At 41.8% G+C, this 23,956-nt stretch overlaps 1 protein-coding gene across 3 annotated transcripts in view; it reads right to left on the reverse strand.

Annotated features, from left to right (window-relative positions):
• Window positions 1–23,576, reverse strand: part of SHTN1 (shootin 1) — a 68,168-nt gene extending 44,592 nt beyond the window's left edge. For 2 of the 3 annotated variants that reach the window (XM_054206756.1, XM_054206755.1), the window contains exons 1-4: window positions 23,406–23,576; window positions 13,595–13,647; window positions 5,315–5,375; window positions 689–783 (exon numbers count right to left, since the gene is read on the reverse strand). In XM_054206756.1, the coding sequence (XP_054062731.1) occupies window positions 689–783; window positions 5,315–5,375; window positions 13,595–13,647; window positions 23,406–23,463 (267 nt within the window). In that variant the 5' untranslated portion in view covers window positions 23,464–23,576. Of the gene's footprint in view, window positions 1–688; window positions 784–5,314; window positions 5,376–6,793; window positions 6,808–6,921; window positions 6,971–13,594; window positions 13,648–23,405 lie in introns of those variants that run through there. The other variant, XM_054206757.1, reaches the window with a different exon arrangement.
• Window positions 23,577–23,956: the final 380 nt, after the last annotated feature.

Genomic DNA, 23,956 nt, shown 5'->3' on the forward strand with positions numbered 1-23,956 from the left:
GATGGGAAGGGGGAAAAGAAAAAAAAAAAAAAAAAAAAAGAAAAGAAAAAAAAAGGCAGTCAGCATTGCTAATGAAATTTGGTTCAAAATTGCTGTAATCCATTTTCTGATGAAGTGGCTCAGATGCATTTTACACAACCAAAAATATATAACAGAGAGATAAAAACATTCTTTAATAATAATGCACTTCTGATGAGATGGAATATAGAAAATTACACACTCGCTAAATTCATCAGACTAGACGCAATCAACAGAGCAGCGGAGGTCACCTTTCCCCTGCCCTCGCTTTGCTTTCATAAACAATCACCTGAAATGTAATGCAGTGGTTGACTTTTTCCATTTGATTTAGACACTGAAATGCTCATTATTGTTTTATATCTCACACAGGACAGTTCTAAAACTTGTTTTCCATTTAACCTAAATGCATATAAAGACTACATATCAAGATGGTGGTCCATGACTTACTGTTCCAAAACAGAACTAAATTAAAATGTTGTTGTTTTTTTTTTTTTCTTTAAAGGCAGGAATTGTATTTTGCATCTTGCATACAGCTTACAGTTTTTGCCACTTCAAAACAATTTCACAGATCTGCAAGATTATATGAAAACTACACGGGACATGCATACAATCTCAAGTTAAAAAATAAAAAACAAATCAGATGAAACAGAATCATCATAATTCTTCTCACCTTAGAAGCCAAAGCCTCAGCACTTTCACGGCACGTCTTCTCAATTTCAAGATGGTTCTGAATACAGTTTACTTCCTCAATAACCATGTGAGAAACTAGGGGAAGAGTTGAAAAATTAGTCAGTATTTTCCTGCATTTGACACATGAAGGTGACACATGCATCCCATGATCCGAAATATTACATCTTTTTCTGTTAACTTTCTATGTAAGCATTTCAAATACAGGCAAGTATGTACTTAGATAGTCTCCATGGGTAGAAACTGTTTTGAACACTGAATGTCTGGTTCATTGCTTTAAGCAACTCTCTCAAGCCACGTCTGCAGCATTAGAGGGGGAACTGGAGAACTGAGCATAAGCTTATGGAGGTAGAAGGCCAGCAGGAGCCTCCCTGACCATCATCATTCACCATCTTTATTTCATTAACACTTGAGGAATCAGTCAGACAACTAGGATTGCCCCTTCAGATTGCCACCATAGTCCTCTTGAAAATTTGGTATGGATGCTGTTGTCAGAAGATTGGAACCTTGATATTTTTAAACCGCAAGATCAACTAAAGTGTCTTACAAAGATTATTTTCACCTTCTGGTCTTCAGGTTTATATAGTGTTTTAAGTATCATCATACTTGCTAAACACAAGAAGAGCTGCAGCAGGGACATATAGCACAGGCCTGGGGCAAGTTTACTAGGAAATGGAGAAAGGAGTTATGCGACCAAAGCCTCCATATGTTATGGTGCCTCCACCAGTACATGCTCCACTGAAGTCAAACCATCAGCACAGCACAGTTCCTTCTTCTAGTTCTGCCCACCAGCTTTGACATTATCTGCCACAGCTGGGATACACCCCTGATGGATGCAATCCTGATGGAAACTCAACAGTGCTTGCACTGTTCGATTTTTGACAACCTCAGCTGAACAACCCAAGTTCTGTATTACTATATGGCTGGAATGGCCGAACTGTTCCTTATTTGAAGTCTCCGTGTGCTTGAGCACATCCTAAAATAAGCACTGTGGTCTCACAGCCTGCCCTCACAGTCCTACACAGATTCAGACACCAGCACACACACATGGACACACACAATCTTCCGTGAGACCAGGGCCGAGAGTGAGCTGCCTGACTGCTTCTGAAATACACGACTGTGCCTCTGTATTTGATGTCACAGCTGGAAGAGCAAGAGACACATCTGTCCTTTGCACTTCCAGGATCCTTATTACCGCAGTGAGTACACATCACTATATTCCTAGAGTGACCAACAAGTTATTGGAACAAATCAAATATTGTAACGTAGGACACCAGCATGAGCTAGAGGACATTTGAAAGCACAGATTTGTTTTGGCTTGCAATTCCTCTCAACTTCCAGCAGTACATTGGTATTTGACTACTATTGAAAGTCATCTTCTAAGTGACAAGCTTCAAGTTGCACTGGGGATCTGGAGCAAAGCAGGAAACCCAACAAAAGCTTCCCATTTCTCAGGCTAGCACCTTGCTCATTGACACAGCTCCTCCTTGGCTCCTAGCACCCTTAGTCATCCTAAGCAGCAGCCTGGAGCCTAATTCCACAAGTCACTTGATGAGGCAGACTCCTTTTCAGCCCAGTGTCAGGATTTCAATATGCAGAAAGGACTAGTCGCAGCTGAACAATACTTCGGAGCAGGAACAAGGATGGAAGAATACAGTGTAAATATGGAGGAATTTCTCTAGTATTTCTTTTCATTTTCATGAAGATAAGCTTTAAAAACTAGTGATTTCATAACACTGAATAGAAAGTCAGATTGCCCTCTTCCAAGACTTTTGCCTGAATACTGAAGGGAGATACCTAAGTCCTCTTTGATATTCAAAGGTCATCTTAAACTCCTACAAAACAGGAGTTTAGGATAAGAAAAAGCAGGCTGTAAACAAGTGTTATTTATGCAGCTATACTGATACTTAGTCAATATTAACGAATGTTTTCCTTAATAACATAGGAAACTAGGAATACATTGAAGTTTGCTTTCAAACCAGTAGCTGCATGCAAGAAACAAGTTCTACAAAATACGAGCAGCCAAAACAAAAAGAGCAGGGCAGAGTATTAAGAAATCTTGTCCCAGAAACTATATTCACGTGAAGTCTTTTAACAGCAGAGCAACACACCTCTTTCTTGGTTGTCTTTTTATTTTCTGACTTTGGAGAAAGTATCTGCTCCAAGCGTGCCGTACCAGCTGCTATATTTAATTTGAGAGAGGAAAAGCTTCAGGTAGTACATGTCCATATCTCTCCTGTTTTTATTCTACCTAGCTCTGGGAATTTGGAGCAATGAAGTGCTTTGGGCAGGATGAGGGGGCAGTGGAGATACAGAGCTGCTCCCATTTTACAGACAGGAATCTAATGGCCTCAAGCAAAGCTGAAGTTAGGAAACAAGGACTGGGCTCACATGGCAGAACTAGGGATTACTCTTGGTTCATTTAAACTTAATTAACCTGCAATTATGATTAACTCAGGGGAAAAAAATCTTTCCAAATTAAATACAAAAATATATTATTTCCTAAGTCTGTCCAAAGTTCTTATTATGTCAATATTAAAATTCATAAAGCAGCACTAAGTGGCCTGAAACATCTCTAACCTTGACAGTTTTTTTCAGGGGTAATAATAATCCGCAGCAAATGCAGGCCAACCAAAAACCACTTAACTAATTAGTAGTTGCAGTCACCGAGAAAACATGAATCAACACTGTTATTACAAGTGGCACATTTGAGTGGCATCTAATTATGACTTGATGAGCACGATACTTGCATTATCAACATTACTACTGCATCCCATCAGGGACTAAAAGCCGCTGATGGCATTGACTGCGAGAAACTCCCACTCAATGGTACTGCAGCACCCAACAATCTCCTTGGCAGGGGCACCCTCACTAAATGACATGTTAAGCGTAATTACTGGTAGACATTGTAAATAAACAGGATTGGAAGTGAAAATTGTACCAAGTGCATAAGACACAATCTGACACATTGGAAGTGGCAGCCTTAATTGAGAGTTTCTTTGACTGCTCAAGATCATTTCAACTGCATTTCTCGGAGGACAGTGATTATAACTGTGGAGACAGACGGCATAATGGTATCAGCACTGCTGACAGAGCAGTGAATTAAATTGTATCTGCTGTTGTGTGAAAGCCTTGATGAGAGGTACAGATCCTTAGTGGTCTTATCATTATAACACAATGGTCATGTTGTCATCAACCTTGCTGGCTCCAATTGAAAAGAAATGATTGTGTGTTGAAGCCTTCCCCCCCACCACCACCTTCTATCTCTTGTGCTCAATAGAACCAATTTTCAGAGAGCTATGAAATCACGCAATAGGGCCTAAAATGCAGCTGCTTGGCATACAAACGGGGCCCCATTAAACTGGAATCACACACAATATGTGTTTATGCCAGGAGAACAAATAGAAGCTGAGTACAGGCCAAGTTTATTCACAGACACAAAGCCGATGTAGCTCTTCATCAATATAATTGCCTTTTATATTGTCGTTTAAATAATGGGCTCTATTATTGCCTTAAAATCCTAATATTCCTGGCATTTTATCACTATGTTTACAAGGTATGTCCTTTAAAAATGTGAAAGGAAGATAAAAGAAACCTATAAAATTTTACAACATCAAATATTACTTCAAATTTTAAGTCTTAACTACTTGACATTTTCTGCCACGCTCTGGTATTCCTCGTATCATAACAAAAACAAAACAGGCTGCAGTTTTTTCCAGAGGAATTAGACTTCTTAGAGAACATTCCTGCCTCGCAGAACAGTTATCTAAGATCATTTTGAGCAGTAGATGATTCCCGTTGATTTTACATTATTTTCCATAATTGTATCATATGAGCAATTATAAAACAGAAGTGAGCAAATTCCTCTATTAACGGAGTCACACAAAAGTATAGATCATGTGATTTCCTTCTCCTGCATTAACTTCACCCACATTTCCGATGCTTCATCGTGCAGTTCACCGTACTGGCACAAACCAGACATAACAGACCACAATCCTATTGTAATTGTCTCTTCTAAGGAGCTATTCCACTAGGATACTTCCACTCCCATTAGATGTGCTTTGTTGCCTCCAGACACCGTACAGTTTCAATAGAACCATTACCATAAAAGTGTAAAACTGAATATTGACATTCTCACAGCCCAGACAAGACAGAACTCGTTCTAAAAATTATCAAGAGACAGCAGTTCATCCTAAAAACCTTTATTGGTGTGTCTATGCTTAAAGTAGTTTTACTCCTTCTTCTTGAAAAAAATCACCATTATCATTACTATTATTAGCAATCTCAGCAATAGGGTCAAATCCCACTCAACCCAAGCATACATCATTCCAAAAGTCACTTGCAGAATCCAGGTGAGACAGAGACGCATTGGTACCACTGTATTTTCAGTACTTTGCACCTTAAGAATGGCTACCTGTGTCAGAGCATATAAATACTGTGACAGCTGTTAGCATGACAACAGTCAAAGTCTCGCCGGATTAGCTCCTTGAAACCAGGCTTTGAAAGAGAAACAGCAAGTGGACCCGAATCTCCACGCTGTTAGCACTGCAGAGTACGCGGAGCGATGTTTGTAACCCTCTATACCAAAAAAATCCCACTATCGACTTACTTTTCTGAAACTCCTCCAGTTTTTTGACAGCCTCATCTCGTTCTTGCTTGATTTTGTCACACTGTAGGAGAAGAGAAAATAGAAATGAAACACGCATCCCAGTTATTTAATTAGCAGTCAGTCACAACATGCAAAATCAACAAAGATCAACTGCGGGCAGAATAACATACAGAAACCTATCAAAGCATCGTTTCTTTTTGCTCTCAGTCTTCTAAGACTGATGAAAACTATGCATAAAAAATTCATTACCCAGAGTATTTCCTAACCAAACTGGCAACTTGTACTTGATTTTAGGTTCCAATTCAGAGGTACTCTGAAAATATTTCAGAGGAGCCCATTATCCAAAACGGATATAAACAGTCACCCATGTTCCACACAACAGTAAAAGCAGTATTTTGCATGTCAATAATACGCTTTAAGTCTACTGTCTTTAACACAAATAGGCTTGGAAAAGAGGCCTACATTTATATACTTACCATGTGCAAGGAAAACCTCAAAGCCAATAAATAGGGACATGCTGCTCAGTTTCATAACACCATAAGCAAAGTTTCGGCCTTGAAGAGGGGAGGACATTCATTTTCACACTTTGAGGATTTCCCATCACCCAGGTTTTATTAATTTGGGGGTGAACACTAATACTACACAGGGCTGCAATCACTGATCTTATGATGGAAAGGTTTCTTCAAAGAGAAAGAATAAAACAGACATGAAAAAGACTTCTCTAAGAAAACCCCTTCTATGAGAAAATGAAAGAACTCAAAGAAATAAGTAAAGAGACACAGAGACACAGTCAGTGATTAACCACACTGAAAAACACATGACCTGGGGGGAAGTATGACTGGCACACAACGTGTCTCACACACACGGCGGACCAGACATCCTTCCTCACACACGGCTGTGTATGTTCACAGTAATAAATCAACGTAAGACTATGAGTTAACTTCTGGGAGAGATCTGAAGCGTGACTGAACTCCTTACAGTGTAACTGCAATGACGAGGATACCAGGCATTGGAACAGAACTGGGGAAAAAAAAACTGAAATGATTCTGCTCGATTTTCAGATTTTCCACATGAGGACCCACTTTGAGTTAGCTGGGAAAGGAGCCTGCTGTTAAGTAACAAGAAGGGGGAGAGCCCAAATCAAAAGCAGCCAAATTCAAGAGAGCCCTTCTATAAGCCCCGGAGGACCTTGGATGAGGCCCAAAGAAGGATCTGCTCTTGGGCAAGAAGAGGATGCCATTGTCATCTTCTCAGGGGCAGCCTCCACACGGGCTTTGGAAGCCGCTGCTGATGGCTACCTGTGGGAACCAAAAGCAGCTGCACTCAACAAGCAATCTCCCTTCTAGCAGCACTGGAGTGATGAGGCAAGTGACAGTGGGTGAGTAGGGTGGACAGGTCAGTCACCATCTGCTGTGAAACAAGGAAGAGCTGCAGAAGGTGCAAGACGTGCTGAGCAAGGGGCACCAGACGAGGACTCACCATTTCATCCGGACCTGTTAACAAAGAAGCTGTTTAGAGAATCTTGCACAGGAGAGGTGGGGAAGGGAAATCTGTGCATGGATCTTGCTGCCCTCCCTCTCAGTTTCCTCAGCAAAAGTTTGCCTTACCTTACTGGCAGAAGTCTAAGAACAGAAGGCAGAAAAGATGCAGAAAAAATTTCTGACTGTTCCTGCAGAGTACAGCTCCGCTGCAAAAAGGGGATCAGCGTGAGCTGCTGGCTCTTTGCGTTTTACAAGAGAGACACTGTAACCACACTGGCATACCTCACCCACGGATTTTTCTGCATGCTGCAAGCTTTCAGCCCACTGCACATTAAGCGAGCAAGCACTTTTAATGCTCAGTTTAAAAACCAGGAAGATTAGCATTTTAAGAATCTGATCTGTTGCCTGTGGAAGTCAACAAGACACTTTCCTACTGATGGAAACCTTGATGTAGAGGATGCGGTACGCTCCCTATCCCAATGGCAGGACACACTCCTCCTGAAATCCTCCAGCAGCACGCTGTAAGGTGTAACAGCTTCCTCTGTGCAGGGAAAGGGGAAGTTAAATGACCTATTCCACTTCACCTTGAGTGCTATTTGCGGAGAGAGCTCCATCTGGACCACGGCAAGCTGACTATTCTCCTGATAGCTACGCCTGTTTCTCTGCACAATCAGGGTCTGTATGTTTGGGTCTCCGCAGAGCAATTCCTGCTCCCAGTTGCAGCTTTCTGAACATTTTCCTTTCGTTGTTACTGTGCTTCAGAATGAAAGAGCAGGAAGAATAGAAGACCGGGAGATTGTTGCCCTTGCTGAAATGATCAATGGAAAGCACTTTGCCTTTTGTCTTGCAATCAAACCCGCGCAAGGAGAGCTGTTACAAGTCCTACCAAAAAAAATAAAAATCTAGTTTATCTCCAAGTCAGCTAAGAATTAGAAGAAGTTGAGATTGACTTTAACCACTTGTACTGTTTCAAATTAGAAAGTTACGCAAACAAAATATTCATATAAAGCAATTAAGTTTCATAATAAAAAACATTGTCACCCCTTAAAATAAACTGACCTTACCTTTAAAATAGGAAAGTTGAAAAATATCAAAATTTAGAAGCGTTAGCTGCTCTCAAAAAGCTGCACAGAAGCCTTCAAAATTCACACTTTTCAAAGAAAGCAATTTGAGACATATACAGTAGAATCGTTAATTGGCAAGAATATCACTAATCCTAAATGTTAAAAGGCAAACAGCATAACACTACTATAAAACCTACTGCTCACTTTTCACATTCAAGTGCATGTAACTGTCAAGGAGAAACAGCTTTCAAGTACTTACTAAGTCTCCCCTTGTCAGTATTAACAGATAGCTCCATACTCAAGAGTACCCTCAAATGAAGAAGAAAAAAAAAAAAAAAGTCGATAACTCTTGGATTGTTGGTCAATTTTCTGTTTTTAGCTTTATTTTGTTAAGAGTTCCAGCTTCTCTGAAGAGGAAAATAAGCAATTACACCATTTTATTTATTATATTTTTAATCTAATACTTATAGCACTCTTATTCCAATAAAAAAACAAAGGTAATAGATATATTCCCATTCCAGCCCTGAACTAGCTATAGGAGTCAACAATAATAGCTTGGCAATAAAAAGACATTGAAAATGTATTTTTAGAAACAAATTAACAGATCAGTTTCCAATATTAATTTTGTGAATAAACTCCCTAAAATTCTTCATCTTTGCAGGCGCAAGTTTAGGAGTTTTGCTGATCCCACTCAATTTCAGATTTTTGCCTTCTAAGTACACAAGATATGAGGCAATACTTGCATTTCTAGCACAGAGAACTGATATGCTGACTACTTACAAGTAAATCATGTGCATGTCAAAGACTGGTGTTCAAACCAAATGCTGCATTCACAGTGAGGTGAACAGCAGTACGTGAACTTGGCCTGTACTTGAAGCTAGTACAACACCAAGATAGTACCATGCTGGCACGGGAACCTGACACTACAACGTGATGTCGGGAAGTCGATGCACACAACCACCTGGAAGCCTGTGGATACACAGTCTCCGCACAGCCGCTCCCACCAGCCTAATGACTCTTTGCCGCTAATTCCAGGGAGGCCTGGGTTTCTTGTCTATTCTCTTCTAACAGGCTTCTTTTTTGCCAACTATTTTGCACATAAGCTTCTACTGACTTCAGTAAAGGGCCTTCAAAGGGCAAAAACAAGAAGGAGATTGTTCAGTCCAGATATTAAGATGCAAGGAGTTCACGTAGTAGCCATATAGTCAATTAAGCCATTGCTAAGCAACACAAGATACATTCTTTCCCATTTAAACAGATTGTGAAATTTATGCAGATACAATGCTTGTTCTAAAATTATGAGTTTGGTACAGTGCTCAAAAGTATCCTATGACATTTGCTATACTCTACTTACAGAAAGAATGAGCATGTCATCAAGGCAGAACACCTTCCAGTGACAAAACATATAATCCACTCTATACATGTGCTTTAACAGAGCAAACATCATGAATGATGTATCAGAGATACAGTATTACACCTACTGTTTTGGAAAGCTGTCTTGCCTTTTTTTTTTTTATTCCCCTACTGGCAGCATGACAAAACACTGTCAAAACCAGTGTTCAGAGTCATTTCTGTCTGATTAGCAAGTACTCAAATATTTATTCATGATCTGACTCTGAATATGTCAGAACTGCACATTAAGTTATCTACATTCATGTGCAGCTGAACGCTAGTTCTCTGTTTTTTGGGGACTGGTATGCACGTTTAGTCAGCTACTTCAATTAAAAGGATGACCTAAGAGAATTAATCTGCCAATGTATTTTTGCTCCAGTTTTTGAAAGTATTTAGAAATACTGATAAAAAATATGCCTGCACCAATTTTGTCAGAGACCCCGCCAGAGGTCTCCAAATGGGCAGTCTAGCAAGGCAATGAGGAAGAGATGCTGCGGATCAAAGATCTTATATTTTGCTCATGAATTTTTATGGTTATTAGCGTCCTTTTAAGCAGCACTGCTTTAAATAAAGTAACCTATGTAAAAGTCAATTTATTTTCTAATCTTAAGAAAAAATACAGAACAAAGACCATCAATTTTCAACAATTAAAATTACATCTTATTTTAAGTTAGCTGTGTGTTATGCACCAAGTTACATCTTTCCACTATAAATTAAGATCATTTCTCCATGACACAGCTGATCTTTCAGAGCCATACAAATGTACTGGTGACTTAGAAAAAAAAAAAAAAATCCACTGAGTGCACCAAAAGCACATACATGCAAACGCCTGTCTAACTCCTGTGTGGTACCTTCCACAAATAATCTGCAAATCTTTTTCTAAAGAAATTAATTCTCTCTTCTCTTCCTCCTATCGAGGCAATTATGTGACCACGATTGATACAGAGGAAGCCATGTGCTTACACCCATATTGACAGACGGTGGCAGAAATCGGAACAGAAGCCACCCACAACTTCCCAGACCCACAGGCAGAGACAGCCTGTGCTTCCTCCAATATCAGGTTTGATCCTGCAAAGCATAAACTAAGATACAAAGTTAAGAGAGACACTAACGAGCTCTCAGGATTACCCAGCCCTGCAATAAAATGAGGAATAGCTTCTTCCAGTATTGGCACCGTAAGTAAACATAACCATGAACTCTGTATCAGTAGATTCTTTTTTTTTGTAGAAGAAATGCACTTAGGGCCTCACACTTAACCACTTGAGACCAAGCAGTTAAACAATTAAGCAGGACTACTTACACAAGCACACCAATTTGCAGGATGGAGGTTCTTGGATGGAGAATACTTGCGTAACAACTGAAAATCCTCCAACCCTGAGCAAGTGCTTAACCAATTTGCCCGACTGGGGAAATAATCCGCACGTACTCAGGGCTGGAGGATTTTCAGTCGTTATGCGAGTATTCTGAAAAACATCCGCACCAGCCTTCAGAAGAAACACACAGGAGTAGCTAGAGACACACAGTTATAGGAAAGAAGTCTTCCGAGAGAGAGGAGCAAAGAAGAAAGAAGGGCAGAACGCAAGAAACAACCTCAGAACATCTCATTTCAGCTCAATTTTGGCAACAAAACTTTTCACTGGAATTGCCTTTGAAGGAAAAAAATTTCTGAATAAAAATACAGCTCAAGAAAAGCCCCCTCATTCCTGCCTACCCTCCCCAACCTAAACAAAGCTTCGTTGAAGAAAAACCAAAGCTCGCAGGACATGGGTCCAGGCCAAAGCTGGAGAGCCTGTTTTTCATGTGGTGGGCAGTCCCAGCATGGAACTCCTCACACACGATGGAAGCCAACAATCATCACGGGCTTGGGGGGGGATGGGACAAATTCAAGAAAGAGAGCTGTGGAGGGCAAAACACACTGAAACCACATGCAGCTGAGGAAGTCCCCAGGCTGCAAGTGGTATGGGGACTAGAAGAATACTCCATGGAAGTGGTATACACACTCTTACACTCCTCCCTCTCTCCTGCTGTCAGAGACAGGATACTGGGCTAAATGGATTCTTGGTCTAATTCAGTTTCATTCTCTTTTGCTTCTGTGCACTAGCAACAGCAAAGTTCCAAACAGCAAAAATAGAGGACAGACTTCCCAGGATATCTGAGGCTCTGGTGTAGGACTGCAGAACAGGAACGCAGCAACAAGCACAGTAAAAAAAGACAAGAAGTCAGTAGTTAGGAAAGAATGACAGACAATATGCTAGGCTCAGAGGAAACACACATAAACATTCCTGAAGCATGATATGAAGATAAGCTTCAAGTTTTCTTCAATAATAAGAAAGTAGTTAAGGACAAGGTCTTCCCAATACAGCCTTGAATTGCAACATCTCTAACAAGTGGACTAAAAGTGATCCTTCAGAAATGACTTCATGAAAAGCTAAATTAAACCTAGATGCCTTGGCAGCTCACAAGGATTTGAAAACTAACACATTTCTTGCATCTTCAGCTCACTAACACTAGAGAAAGGAGAATTTTCTGTTTACAATACAGTGTAGCACTGACTCCCCTGCCTTCCTCACTATCTAGAATTGATAAGAGGCTTTTACTGGCCACAGTTTCTTTTGGCAGATACCTGCTAAAAACCTTTTGCATGTTGATACAGATTTACGCAACACAACACTGCCATTGAATCTCTCTCAGAGTTCTCTGTTCCTGTCGGCTTCCTCGCAGAAAGCAGGTGTGTTGACTGAACAATAGTCCTGGGTGGGAAGAGACATCTGACTGAATCTGCTTAATTTTACTACTAGAAAAACAGTTCATCACAATTACAATGAATAATCTAGAAAGTCGTCATTATTTTTTACTCCAGTATTGCTGAACATTAAAAACTGAAGCCTGCGGTAATGTATGAAGTTCAGCCCATACACTCAAAGCTTCTCCTCCAGTTGGACAGGCACACAGATTTCACAGAAGAATGCATGATTTGATGCTGCAAATCCGTTCTATGCTGCAGTACCATTCTGCAAGTTGAGATAAGACATCTTGCTCTCCTATGAAAAATTGGGTTGGGTTTTTTTCTGCAGGGGGTGGGGGAAGACTTCAAATACCTGTAGAAATCATATTGCTACATTACAAATTTTCATAAGGGCTGGGTGAGGGGAGTTGTTCTACTTTCTTTTCAGTAACTTCCACTGTGCAAATCAAGTTGTAATAAAACAAGGTTTAGATCAAAGAGAAACAAGTTTTCCTAAGAATATCTAAACACTTGAGTTGGTCTATGCTCACATTTTAATCATATGCAAACTGCTATAGCAGCAATTGTTTAAAAAAAATATAGATATCTATATTATAGCAGCTTTTCTGGAGTGGGACAGCTAGAATAGCTGCTGGGAGTTGCTTTCATTGCTCCTTAATACGTATGATGGGCCAATGCTAACGGTATGAGCTTCAACAAGGCCAAGTGCCGGGTCCTGCACTTGGGCCACAACAACCCCACGCATCGCTACAGGCTTGGGGAAGTGTGGCTGGAGAGCTGCCTGGCAGAAAAGGACCTGGGGCTTCTAATTGACAAGCGGCTGAACATGAGCCAGCAGTGTGCCCAGGTGGCCAAGAGGGCCAATGGCATCCTGGCTTGTATTAGAAATAGTGTGACCAGCAGAAGTAGGGAGGTGATTGTCCCCCTCTACTCAGCGCAGGTGAGGCCACACCTTGAGTACTGTGTCCAGTTTGGGGCACCTCAATACGAGAGAGATATCGAGGTGCTGGAGCGAGTGCAGAGGAGGGCAACGAAGCTGGTGAAGGGCCTGGAGAATAAATCTTATGAGGAGCGATTGAAGGAGCTGGGACTGTTTAGTTTGAGGAAGAGGAAGCTGAGAGGAGACCTCACCACTCTCTACAACTACTTGAAAGGATATTGTAGAGAGGTTGGTGCTGGTCTCTTCTCACAGGTAATTAGCGATAGAACAAGAGGGAATGGCTTCAAGCTGCAACAGGGTAGGTTTAGAGTGGACATTAGGAAAAAATTCTTCACAGAAAGAGTGGTCAGACACTGGAATAGGCTGCCCAGGGAGGTGGTGGAGTCGCCATCCCTGAATGTGTTTAAGACTCATTTAGATGTGGTGTCAAGGGATATGGTGTAAGGGAGAACTTTGTAGAGTGGAGTTGATGGTTGGACTCGATGATCCCAAGGGTCTTTTCCAACTTAAATGATTCTATGATATAGGTACAAGTAGTACTTATTACTTGTAAGTAATCATCTGAGGTCACAAAAGCAGACAACAACCTGCCATAGCCAATAAGGTATTCTAATATTTAGCATTTTAGTATTAAAAAAATAATCAATAGATACAAACCTCTTCTTTTGTTTTCTTATTTTCTGCTCTAAGCTCTTCATATTCACCGATAGCTAAATAAGAAAAAAAAAAAAAAAAGAAAGAAAAAAGTTAATATTGTAGCACCTCCTTTACCGAAATTAGCACTCCATTTCATTCATTTTAAAGCTCTTCTGGCTATCTACACAGACTTCTTAAATAACACGGGTCATAAACTTCATTAATAGCTTATGGATGAACAGGATATCCTTTTAGAATTGAAGTAATTGGAAAGTGTCTGAAAAAGATGGTGGCTCCCAAAACAATCAATGCTTGATCAATGGAGAGTTAAACAATCTTATTGATTGAGTTCAAAAATTACAAGGTGAATGTACTGGCTTGCAGTTACCATTTTAAACCCACACTGGCTCAGGTTACAGATCAATGCTAGAAAGCGTAGTTAATGCAATACTGTTACACATATGTACCTCCAGAGTAGCTGAGCACCTATATTTATTTATTTATTCACATTTTCTTCCAACAGGAGTCCTATGAGAGATTTTTTTCTTTAAACTTCACAGTGGAGACATGAAAACATTGTATGATTTACCCAAGATCACACAAGAACTCAGCTGTAGGGATCAGCAGGGAAGGGATCAGCCTCCAGGATGCTGGAGGTTCATTGTTTCAAACCAGTAAATAATAAGCAGAAACAATCAATTAGCTACCAATTAAGCTTCCAGTTTAGCGTGTATTTTTGTGGGCCCTTTTTAAACTTTTTATTTTACTACCTTAGGGATGCGCCATCGTTGCCCCAATTTCCCAATTCTGTTGTTCTTTCAGCGTGTCCCATATGGGCTGTTTGGCCTTTGAGACCATAGAAGTTTTATTGTCACTAGAAAAGCTAAATACACCTCCAAACATTAGAGAAACAAACCTTCCTAGAAAGGAACATTTTTCAGTCTTTTAGATGCATACTGCAAGAATAAAATGAGAGGGCTGCTGACATCACTCTACGTCTTATTCCAGCCCCTCAGTATCTCCTCAGCTTTTTTGTTGTACCTAACAGAAACTACACTGGCACTGGAACAGCCTGCCCAGGGAGGTGGTTGAGTCACCATCCCTAGAGGTATTTAAGAAACGTGTAGATTTGGCACTTCAGGGCATGCTCTAGTGACAGAGATTGTAGAGGGTTTTTTTTGTGTGTATGGTTGGACTCGATCACCTCAAAGGTCCTTTCCAACCATGAAGACTCTATGATTCTATACAGTAGCATACAGGTGTTATTTCAAGCCAACTTAATTAAAATTGTATAAAGGGTATGAATATATAGTTTTCATGATAGCAGATATGCTGGAGTTTCATCTTAAACTTACCCATATCTGAAGACATGAACACGCAGAATCTGGCAGATGAGCCACGTAGCCCTTTCTAGCTTTAGATAGTTAAACTTTTTCAAACAAGAAGCTCTTACAAATAAAGTTACACTTCATGCTGTTGTGATGTCCGTCTTTTTCCCCCTCACCAGAGTTTCAAGATCTGTTGAACTGAAAGCAATTAAACTCACTCCTGAACACTACATCCATGGCATCACTGTTCTGCTTGCCTTCGGCATGCCTATTACTCTCAGCAGCAGCACAGAAGTACCTCAGATGTAAAAAACTCAATTTATCCTAATTCCTTTTTTCTCCAAGATCACTTAATTTTAGAGATGCAGGACTGAGGTACGTTTAGTCTGGGATACAGACAGCAGCGTTAGCTCCTGGGCTGGTAACTCAAAACACAGGACTCCGCTTCCTCATGTGCCCAGACCAGCAATGAGGAAATGGCAAGACCCCGCAGACTAAATTACCTAGAAAGGGAAACTGAGGAACAGTACAAATTTCTTAGCCAGAATCTCAGTTTTGCTGTTATCAGCACATGTTGAAAAATTTTCAGGATTCTCAAAGAAAAAAAGTTAAATAAAACCACTGAAAAAGTCACAGGCCAAGTGCAAACTCACAGGAAATCTGATTAATTTAAACAGATGGGAAAAAATCATCACTTCTGCTCATCCAAGTGAAAAGGCAGATCTACAGAGCGTAATGAACAAAACCAGGTTTCTTAAAAATGTGACCTGCATCCCCATGCCAGTAAAACCACGGTCTCTCATCCATCGCTTTACTTTGTCCCCACTTCTTACCTACCCGAGACCCCTACCCACCTTCCATACTCAAGAAGCAGAAAAAAACAACAGGGAAAAAAAAAAAACACACTGATGCATTTGCTCTAAGAAAGGGCACCTAAAGTGAAACAAGATATTTCCTACACAGGAATGAAAAAGCTGTTAATTACTGTTCCACTTCTAAGTCAATTCCCTGTCCCCTTTAGGAAAACAGGGGAAGAGATTTCTAGCATCCAGATGCAAGAAAAGGAATGAAAACTGTACCAATGGACACAATTCAAGCTTCTTCATACTTGAAAACTGCTACTGTTTGCTCACCTTTAAGGCAAACTCATATTCACTATACAAGACTCTATAAATGACTGGAAAATGTAAATACAGATTTGCCCCACCCTTGACAGTTCTCCTCACAAGCTCCATGAACCAAGAACTCTGAATCATCAGCCCCAAAGGCATGAATACCAGAACAAGTTACCAAAAACGAAGTATATGAACTTACACAACGCTCCCACAATCCCCAGTAAGGGCTCACCTGTGTGACTGGAAATTAATCTGCCTGTTCAGGGTAGCCCTTCCCTCTTTTACTGCAGATGGTAAACCATGGCACATTCTTCGTGGAAGGCAAACTCAAAATCGTCAGGTACTCCATGCTGAAGTCACACAGCAACTTTCTTCAGTGCCTTTTTACTGTGCCCACCCCAACTGTCGTTGCAAAACCATTAATTCTTCCTTCAATACAGCTAATACAGAGTAAGGATCTGGTATCTTAAAATAAGATTGTTCTTCATGGATGGCAACATTTAAATGATGCTCCCATACAGATCCCATCATTCAGATTTTCCGGTATGGATTTATTAAACACTAAATCTAATGAAGAAGCTGCTAGTTTTATCAGGCATGGAAACAGAAATAATAATTTTAAAATGACTACACACATTTTATGCTGTACATCAGATTCTCTGCAAAAGTCGAAGATGACTTAGAAGTTATGAAGTGTGACTGGGAAGTTGGTTCTTTTTTTGAACATTAGATGGCGGACGTTATTGGGAAGTTTTTATACAAAGTTCTCAAGTGTTTTATGTACAATGAAGTTTTGAGGGCATCTCAAAAAAAGTCAAGAGTCTACATAACCTCCACTGACGTAACAGCACTAAATGGCATAAAGGTGACAATGATCTCTCTGCTCTAAAACTACCCTAGAACAATTAATACCAGCAGCGCTAGGCAACACTTTACACGTTCCAAATCTCATATAGATTACTGAGCCTTAAAACCTCTTTGGTACATTAAGAGGTGATATTATCACTCATTTATAGATTGACAAACCATAAATCCTGTTGTATGTGGACTTCCCTAAACCTTCTCCGAGAGACAGGACTATTTTTTCTCCTTACCCTATGAAGGCTCTACACACAATACATACAACAATGGTACCTGAGCATCTCAAAACGTCTTGTATCTCACCTTGACTCAATCGTATTATGCTATATATAAATTACCCTAAAATAAAGATATCTCGTTCCAATAAATTAGTGGTGAATGAAACAAACAAGTGACGATGCTTTACCAAAGGTGCTACCAAAACTCCAGAATTACACATAATTTTCTCATAGAATCACATACAATAGATAGTACAATGCCTATGTTGTACTCATTAGACTCCAGTGATTCCTGAAGAACTGTAATAGATATGTATCAGAGACTTCTTGAGATATTGTCACTGTCTGACACTAACTTAAGTTTATCCTTAATAGAATTATTCCTGTTATACAGCAGTATTATATAAACAATTTACCAGGATCCAAATCACATCTCTTTGCTTCAGGCTACCTTTATAGAGCCTGAAAGTGACACTACAACTTAATTTCAAGACTAAAGAAAGAGAAAAGCTGGAAAAAGGAGAGAAAAATATAGTATTTTGGGCTACGGCTCTTAATGCACTCAAAACATATTCCCAGCCCACCCTGCTCTTATTGTAAAGCACTCAAACCACAAAATAGCCAACACAAGTGAGCACAGCATGCTCCTTCGTAATGTGACCATGCTCATTCCCCAACTACTCACTCCTCAGCTCAGTTGCACAGAAGACCGTCCTGTCAACGTGTATCAACACACTTTATCTGTATTAAATTAAGCAGGTAATTTTGTATACAGAAGCTCCTTTAATTATACCTTAGTCTTTTGATTTTTAGTTGTGAACCTGTGTCTCCTGAACCCGAATTTGCTAACAGAAGATATGTATTATCTAAATTAGATGTTTTATGTATTAGATACTTATTATGTCTAAAAAGCACTTACTAGTAAAACAAAGTCATAAGGGTAAAAGTATGTAATGACTATAATTCATAGTGAACAACAGAAATGACACCTTCATTTACACAGAGTGAGGTGGTGAGAATCTTCTTTTTATTAAAAAATTCATCATCCTCTTCTCTAAAGGTGTGTATTAAAAATACCAATTTAAAAAAACAATCTTTAAAATGCTACATGCATATATTTTAGCATTTATATTGTAAACCAGGGTGGCCTTCAAGTACATTGAGAGCCCTTCCATGCCAAAACAACGAGTAATGCTACTTCAGCATTTCAACTGTACTTATTTAGTCAAAAAGCAAGCAGAGATGTCAAGGAAAGCAAGTGTCATTCCACTATTCTTCTAGACTATGGACCAGGCATGTCTTTACTGGCACAGGCAAGAGAAAGAGCAGAAGTCCTTAGCTCTGGATGAAACAAGCTAACCTAACGAAGTCATTTTTTTGTTGGTAGAAGTAAATTAATACTTTTTGCAGGTTCAGAGATATCATTAGAGAGAGAATTACCCCTGACAGCAACACTGCACCAGAAGCTTTAATGGTAGCGCTGCCACCACCCTCCTCATCCCAGCATACCTGGAACAGGAGGAGTCAGGCCAAGTCTGTTGTACAAACCACCTCTCAAATAGCAAGGGTGTCTCTACAGGCAAAGCATGCACAAGACTGTCAAGAGCATCAACAAAAGTCAAAAGCGCTCAATTTTTCTCTTGTTCCCCGTTTTAGGCTCAAAGATCCCTTCTGCTAAACCCAGGCAATCTCTATTTCAGCAGGATGCAGCAGCACCAGCCATGCGCAAACTACTTCAAAGTGATGGCTGGGTGGCATTTTTAACATCTCATGGGCTTCCATGAAAGATAGATGGAGCTGAGGAATACGCCCTTATGGGCTTTTGTAAAGGTGAATGTATGTGATGGCATTATACCCGTTACTTTTCAACTCCAAATCTTGAGTCAGTCTCACAGCTTCCTGGAAACTGGACAGCAAAATTAAACACACCACAGACTGATAAAGCCTAACCATTAACCTCACACAAAAAGATTTGCCTTCACAAGTTTCTGAAAAACAGATGTGGTTCAACACAAGAAACTGAAGTGGGAAGCACTTTTAAACTCTAAAAAATGAAGAAAGCATTCAAGCAGGATGGGTTCTGCAGGGGAATAATGACTGCTGTGTATGAACACCAATATACACCAGTACTTGGGGGGGGGGAAAAAAAGAAATCTACAGAGCAGATTATTACAGAGGGGAATGCAGCAGGCAACAAGATATCCTGCCCTAAACAATGAAATTCCTCTGGCCATAAAAATTACCCCTCTGCCACAAAGAAGAATAAATTTGGGAAACCACATTAAGAGTTTGTTAATAGCATAAATTTAGAAAGTATTGCTCTGAGATATTGCTGTCAGATTGGTAGTCTGTTCCTTAGAAGATATATGGTATTCCCTTATTCAAAGTTTCTAGCATTTTTTAATTATTTTTTTTTAAAGAGATCAAATAGAACTTAAAAAAAAGTCATACAGAGCCACAGTGCTTAGGACTAGAGACTGGAAATCATCACACTTCATCAAATCTAGCCAGCAAACACAGAGCAAGATAAAACCTTTAAAACTGGTGAAGAAAATCCAGGCGATATAAACATGTTTAGTATATGTGTAGTTAACAGTAGTTGTCAAGCATAGTAATTGAGCAAAGTGACGAGAAATGTGTCTATCTTATGTAGTTTATAACTCCGGATGTTTTGGTTGCTGACTCCTGTTTTCAAGTGAACAAAGAAGTGACCAGAGCGGAAGATGACTCTGTCTTTAAGGGCAAAGTACCAGCAGTGCCAATAAAACCAGAGACAAACAAGGCAATCTTCCAGGCAGGTAACCAACTGCTGTTATGATGCAGCTGTTAGTCACTTTGCTACGTTTTCTCAGGTTCTACAACCAACCATTAATAACACAAGGTTTTGCGCCCACCTGGTTTGGTTTTGTTTCAATTTTAAGTCTTACCCATAGGAATTATAAGGGCCAGTTGAACAGAAATGTTCACTGCTGGAAATATCACTTAGAGTACAGCTAGCTAATACTAATATTTATAGTGGATCTGCTTTATCTAGTCAAGCCATTTCAGAAAGCTATTCACAGGATTAAAGTTCAAACAATACTTTTAAGTCCTAAATATCATCAAAACAGAGATCATGTTTCTTCATGATGCTCACCTTAAACTTGGTAATGGGAGCAAGCCAACAAACGATCAGTATCAGGTATCGGAGTGTAACACACAGGACTTGGAAAATTCAGTATGGGTGAAAGATAAGGGTATCTTGCACACAGACAGCTTCAGTGTCCTTGTTGCCATTCAGAGCTCTGCCAAACAGCCAAGTGAATTTGCCCAGACACCAGTCAGTGTCACAGCTGCCACTGAGAATTGAGTGGGCAGCTATGAAACACCTGCCTCAGGTTCAATCTACTGACCTTGTTCAGGGAAAGTACAAGCAGCAGTTGAAACACGACAGCAATCGGCCACGTACGCTGCTGTTTGCCTTCCCCTCTACCTTTTGCATCACTTCTCGGTCAGTTTAGTTACCTGGTGGTAGGCAAGTTTCTCAAGACTGGAAAAACACACGCTTAAAGAGAAACCAAACAAGGGCTACTGAACCAATGTTCTCTGAAACCCTGCCAAACCAAAGGGTGTTTTTCAGAAATCTGACTACAGACCATAAAGTAATGGTAAATCTAAAGCCGGATGTCACTTCAAATGCAATAAAGATAGGACTCCTGAACCGTATGTACACTCATTACCCCAAATATTCAGAAACAGCAGATCCTTCCACCACGGCATTTACTTCCAAAGTAATACTGTTTATCTACACCTGGAAGCAGTAAAGAGGAAAAATAAGAGAATTTGTTTCTCCTCTTTTCATGCTGCTTCTGTTTAACAGAGCATCCTAAAATTGCTTGAGGAAAGTTGTTAGTATCTCAAATAGTTTTGGTTTGTTGTCATTAAGAATGGAGGGCAAACTATATATTCCACCTTATAGTATATAAAGAGGAAGCAAATTTACTTACCTACAGTGACATTATTTAGGTCATTACTGTTAGGATAATTTTATGCATTTCATTACTTTTTCATCACTTGGGCTCTTCACTTTGTCTTGTCAGTTAACATAATTTAACCACAGTGTGCTACTATAATTTTGCATTGTTTTAAATGCAAAACAGCATATAGAAGAGTATTTTCAAAAGTTTTCCACTGGGTAACTTTTCACCCATAAAAAACAACTTTCTTGCCAGCCAGTGTATGACTTGCCAGTCATACAATGACAAAAACATTTGTTAATGCCACAACAACGTACTAAAACTCCTACATTTGGGGATGAACATCCATCAAGAACAGTGCCTTACAGGATGGCGTCTGCCAAGTACAGTTTCTATTTCAACAGCTTAAGTGGATCTGGGACAGTCCGTCCTCAAGTTACAATATCTTTCCTTTGAACTAATTCCTGCAGTCCCATAAACTTTCATTAGACATTACAGGACACGCAGCCTACTAGAGCAGAAGACTTTCAGACACTGGAACTGAAGTCCCAATCTAACTAATTTCAAGAGGCTAGGATTTCTCTAAAAAATAACCCAAACTTGCCTTTTTTGCTACTGATTATAGTCATTTTAGCAACTGGCCTTTTGGCACAGACAACTCCTCTGGAGCCAACAGTACTGGAGCAAGCAGCCAGTCAGCAAAAATCAGCTTTTTAGTCTTATTTTTTGGTCCTGTATTATCAAAATCCAGAGCTGCTAAGATTATAATGAATTCTACACCCATTGAAATCCCTGTAAGTCAGAATCTACCCAGTGCAGACAGTAATCATGAATTTACAATGGTGGGTGTACATGAACAATCAAAAATGAATTACTAAAGCAAGTCACAAATAGTTCATAAATATCCAGCTGCAATTTGGCTAAGAAAAGCTTCTGCTGTACAGCAAAGGTGACTGAGCATGTTTACGGTCAGAATGAATGACAGAAGAAGGGGTACTGATCACACCCCCGTAAATTTCACTCTTTTACACAACTTTGTCCAACAGGTCCTTTCCCGACAGCTCCTCCTGGGCTCCCGGGAGGCCAGGAGAACGCAGCTGTGAATTACAGCGTTTGGTACTCTGCACCTACGGTGCACGAAGCTGCGAGACTGGAGGCACGCCAGTCGCTTGATGCACACCCACAAGCAGATGTCCACAATCCAATGGCTGGTAATGCTGGTTCTTCAAATGTTGCCTACCTGCTTAGCCAAGGTAGAAACTTTGCTGGACCAACATGGCTGGGGCATAGAGCAACCAGGGAAGTTAAAAAATGGGCTGCCTTTTGAGCATCCAAGCTCTTTTCCATGGCCCCTCTTGCAGAAGATGAAATATTACAGTGTTTCAGTTTCTGAGCTAAACTATGCACTGGTGAAGTTGAACACAGAATCACAGAATCATCTAGGTTGGAAGGGACCTTTAAGATCATCAAGTCAGACCATTAACCTAACACTGCCCAAACAAAGCCAAAGCATTGGACTTTCCTACAAAAGCCCCAAGAGTGACTCACACGGGAACCAAACCAACCCAGGACAAGTGCTTCCTTTCATTTACACTGGAACTATAAAGGCACTACAGAAACTTATGGCATATCAGGGCGAGCCCTGAGCTATCAGGGGGAAGTTTGCACGCTGCGGGAGAGCAGGGCAGAAGGTGTTCGACAGCCTGGGTTAGCGTCAGATCCCACCACACAGAGCAGTAGTCGGGACAGGATGGCCGGTTAGGTGCTCCACACAAAGCTCGGCCCGGCAGAGAGCCAGGGAGGCAGGTGGACTTTCACCCCTGGAGCCGGCCCAGCACCCGGGCTCACCAGAGCCACGGCGGCCCTCAGACGGGCACCCGTCACCAGCACACTGAAGAGAAGGTCCGGGCTGACAGCGGCGACAGCCCATGTGCGGCGGCACCTCGGCCTCCCGCCCTCGCCTCAGCCCACCATCGCCCACCGCGATGCCCAAAGCATCTGTGGGGAGGCAGCCGGGACAGGGCTGGCACCCACAAGGGGAACAGACAAAACGTTTCACTCCCCTGATTTTTATTTTTTTTCTAACGCCTTTTTTTTTTTTTCTTCTCAGATAAAGGGGTCTAGGGACGCGAGGGGACCTGATCGGCGGGCAGGGGGACGCCCGGGCCGGGGGACGCCCAGGCCGCACCCGCCCGCTCACCCCCCCGGCGCAGGCCGCGCCCGCCCCGTCCCCCCGCACCGCCTCACGGCCCCCGCCGCCTCCCACCGCCCCGCCGCCCGCCCAGCCCGGGCCCGCGGCGGCGGAGCGGGGGGAGCCGCTCTCTCCCGGCGCCGGAGGCGCCGCCCGCCCCTACCTCGGTCCTTCAGGCTGGCGAGGAGCTCCAGCTGCTTCTCTTCGTCGGAGCTGTTCATCCTGCCCCGCCGCCGGCCAGCGGCTGCCCCGCTCCGCCTCACCTAGCGCGGCTTCACCTGGCAGGGGGGCGGGCGGCGACGGCCGGAGCCCCGGGGCGCGGCGGGCGCGGCGAGCGGCCCGGCCCGCTCTGCACATGCCCAGACTCCCGCGGCGCCCCAGTGAGCATGTGCGGGGGTGCGGGCACGGCGGCACCTCGGCCCGCCGGCGGGCAACGGCGGGCGGGCCTGGGCAGTTCGCACACGGGCGGGCACGGGGCTCCTGGACACCGCCCCAGGGCCTCGAGGGGCAGCTCTGGGTGTGAGCGAGGGGGTGGGAGGGGAAGAAGCCCCACCAGGCGCCCACCAGTCAGGGGAGACGTGTCCTCCTCTCCCCGTCATCGTGGTGGGCACGATGGCCCCCCTCACCCAGGCACCGACAGGCCCTGGAGGCCTTTCCCTGCAGGCCCCGGTCAGGGGTCTCCCACAGGACAGCCGTGAGCCCTCCCACTCGGCT

The sequence above is a fragment of the Rissa tridactyla genome, chromosome 6 (genome assembly GCF_028500815.1).
Source record: "Rissa tridactyla isolate bRisTri1 chromosome 6, bRisTri1.patW.cur.20221130, whole genome shotgun sequence".
Lineage (NCBI taxonomy): Eukaryota > Metazoa > Chordata > Aves > Charadriiformes > Laridae > Rissa > Rissa tridactyla.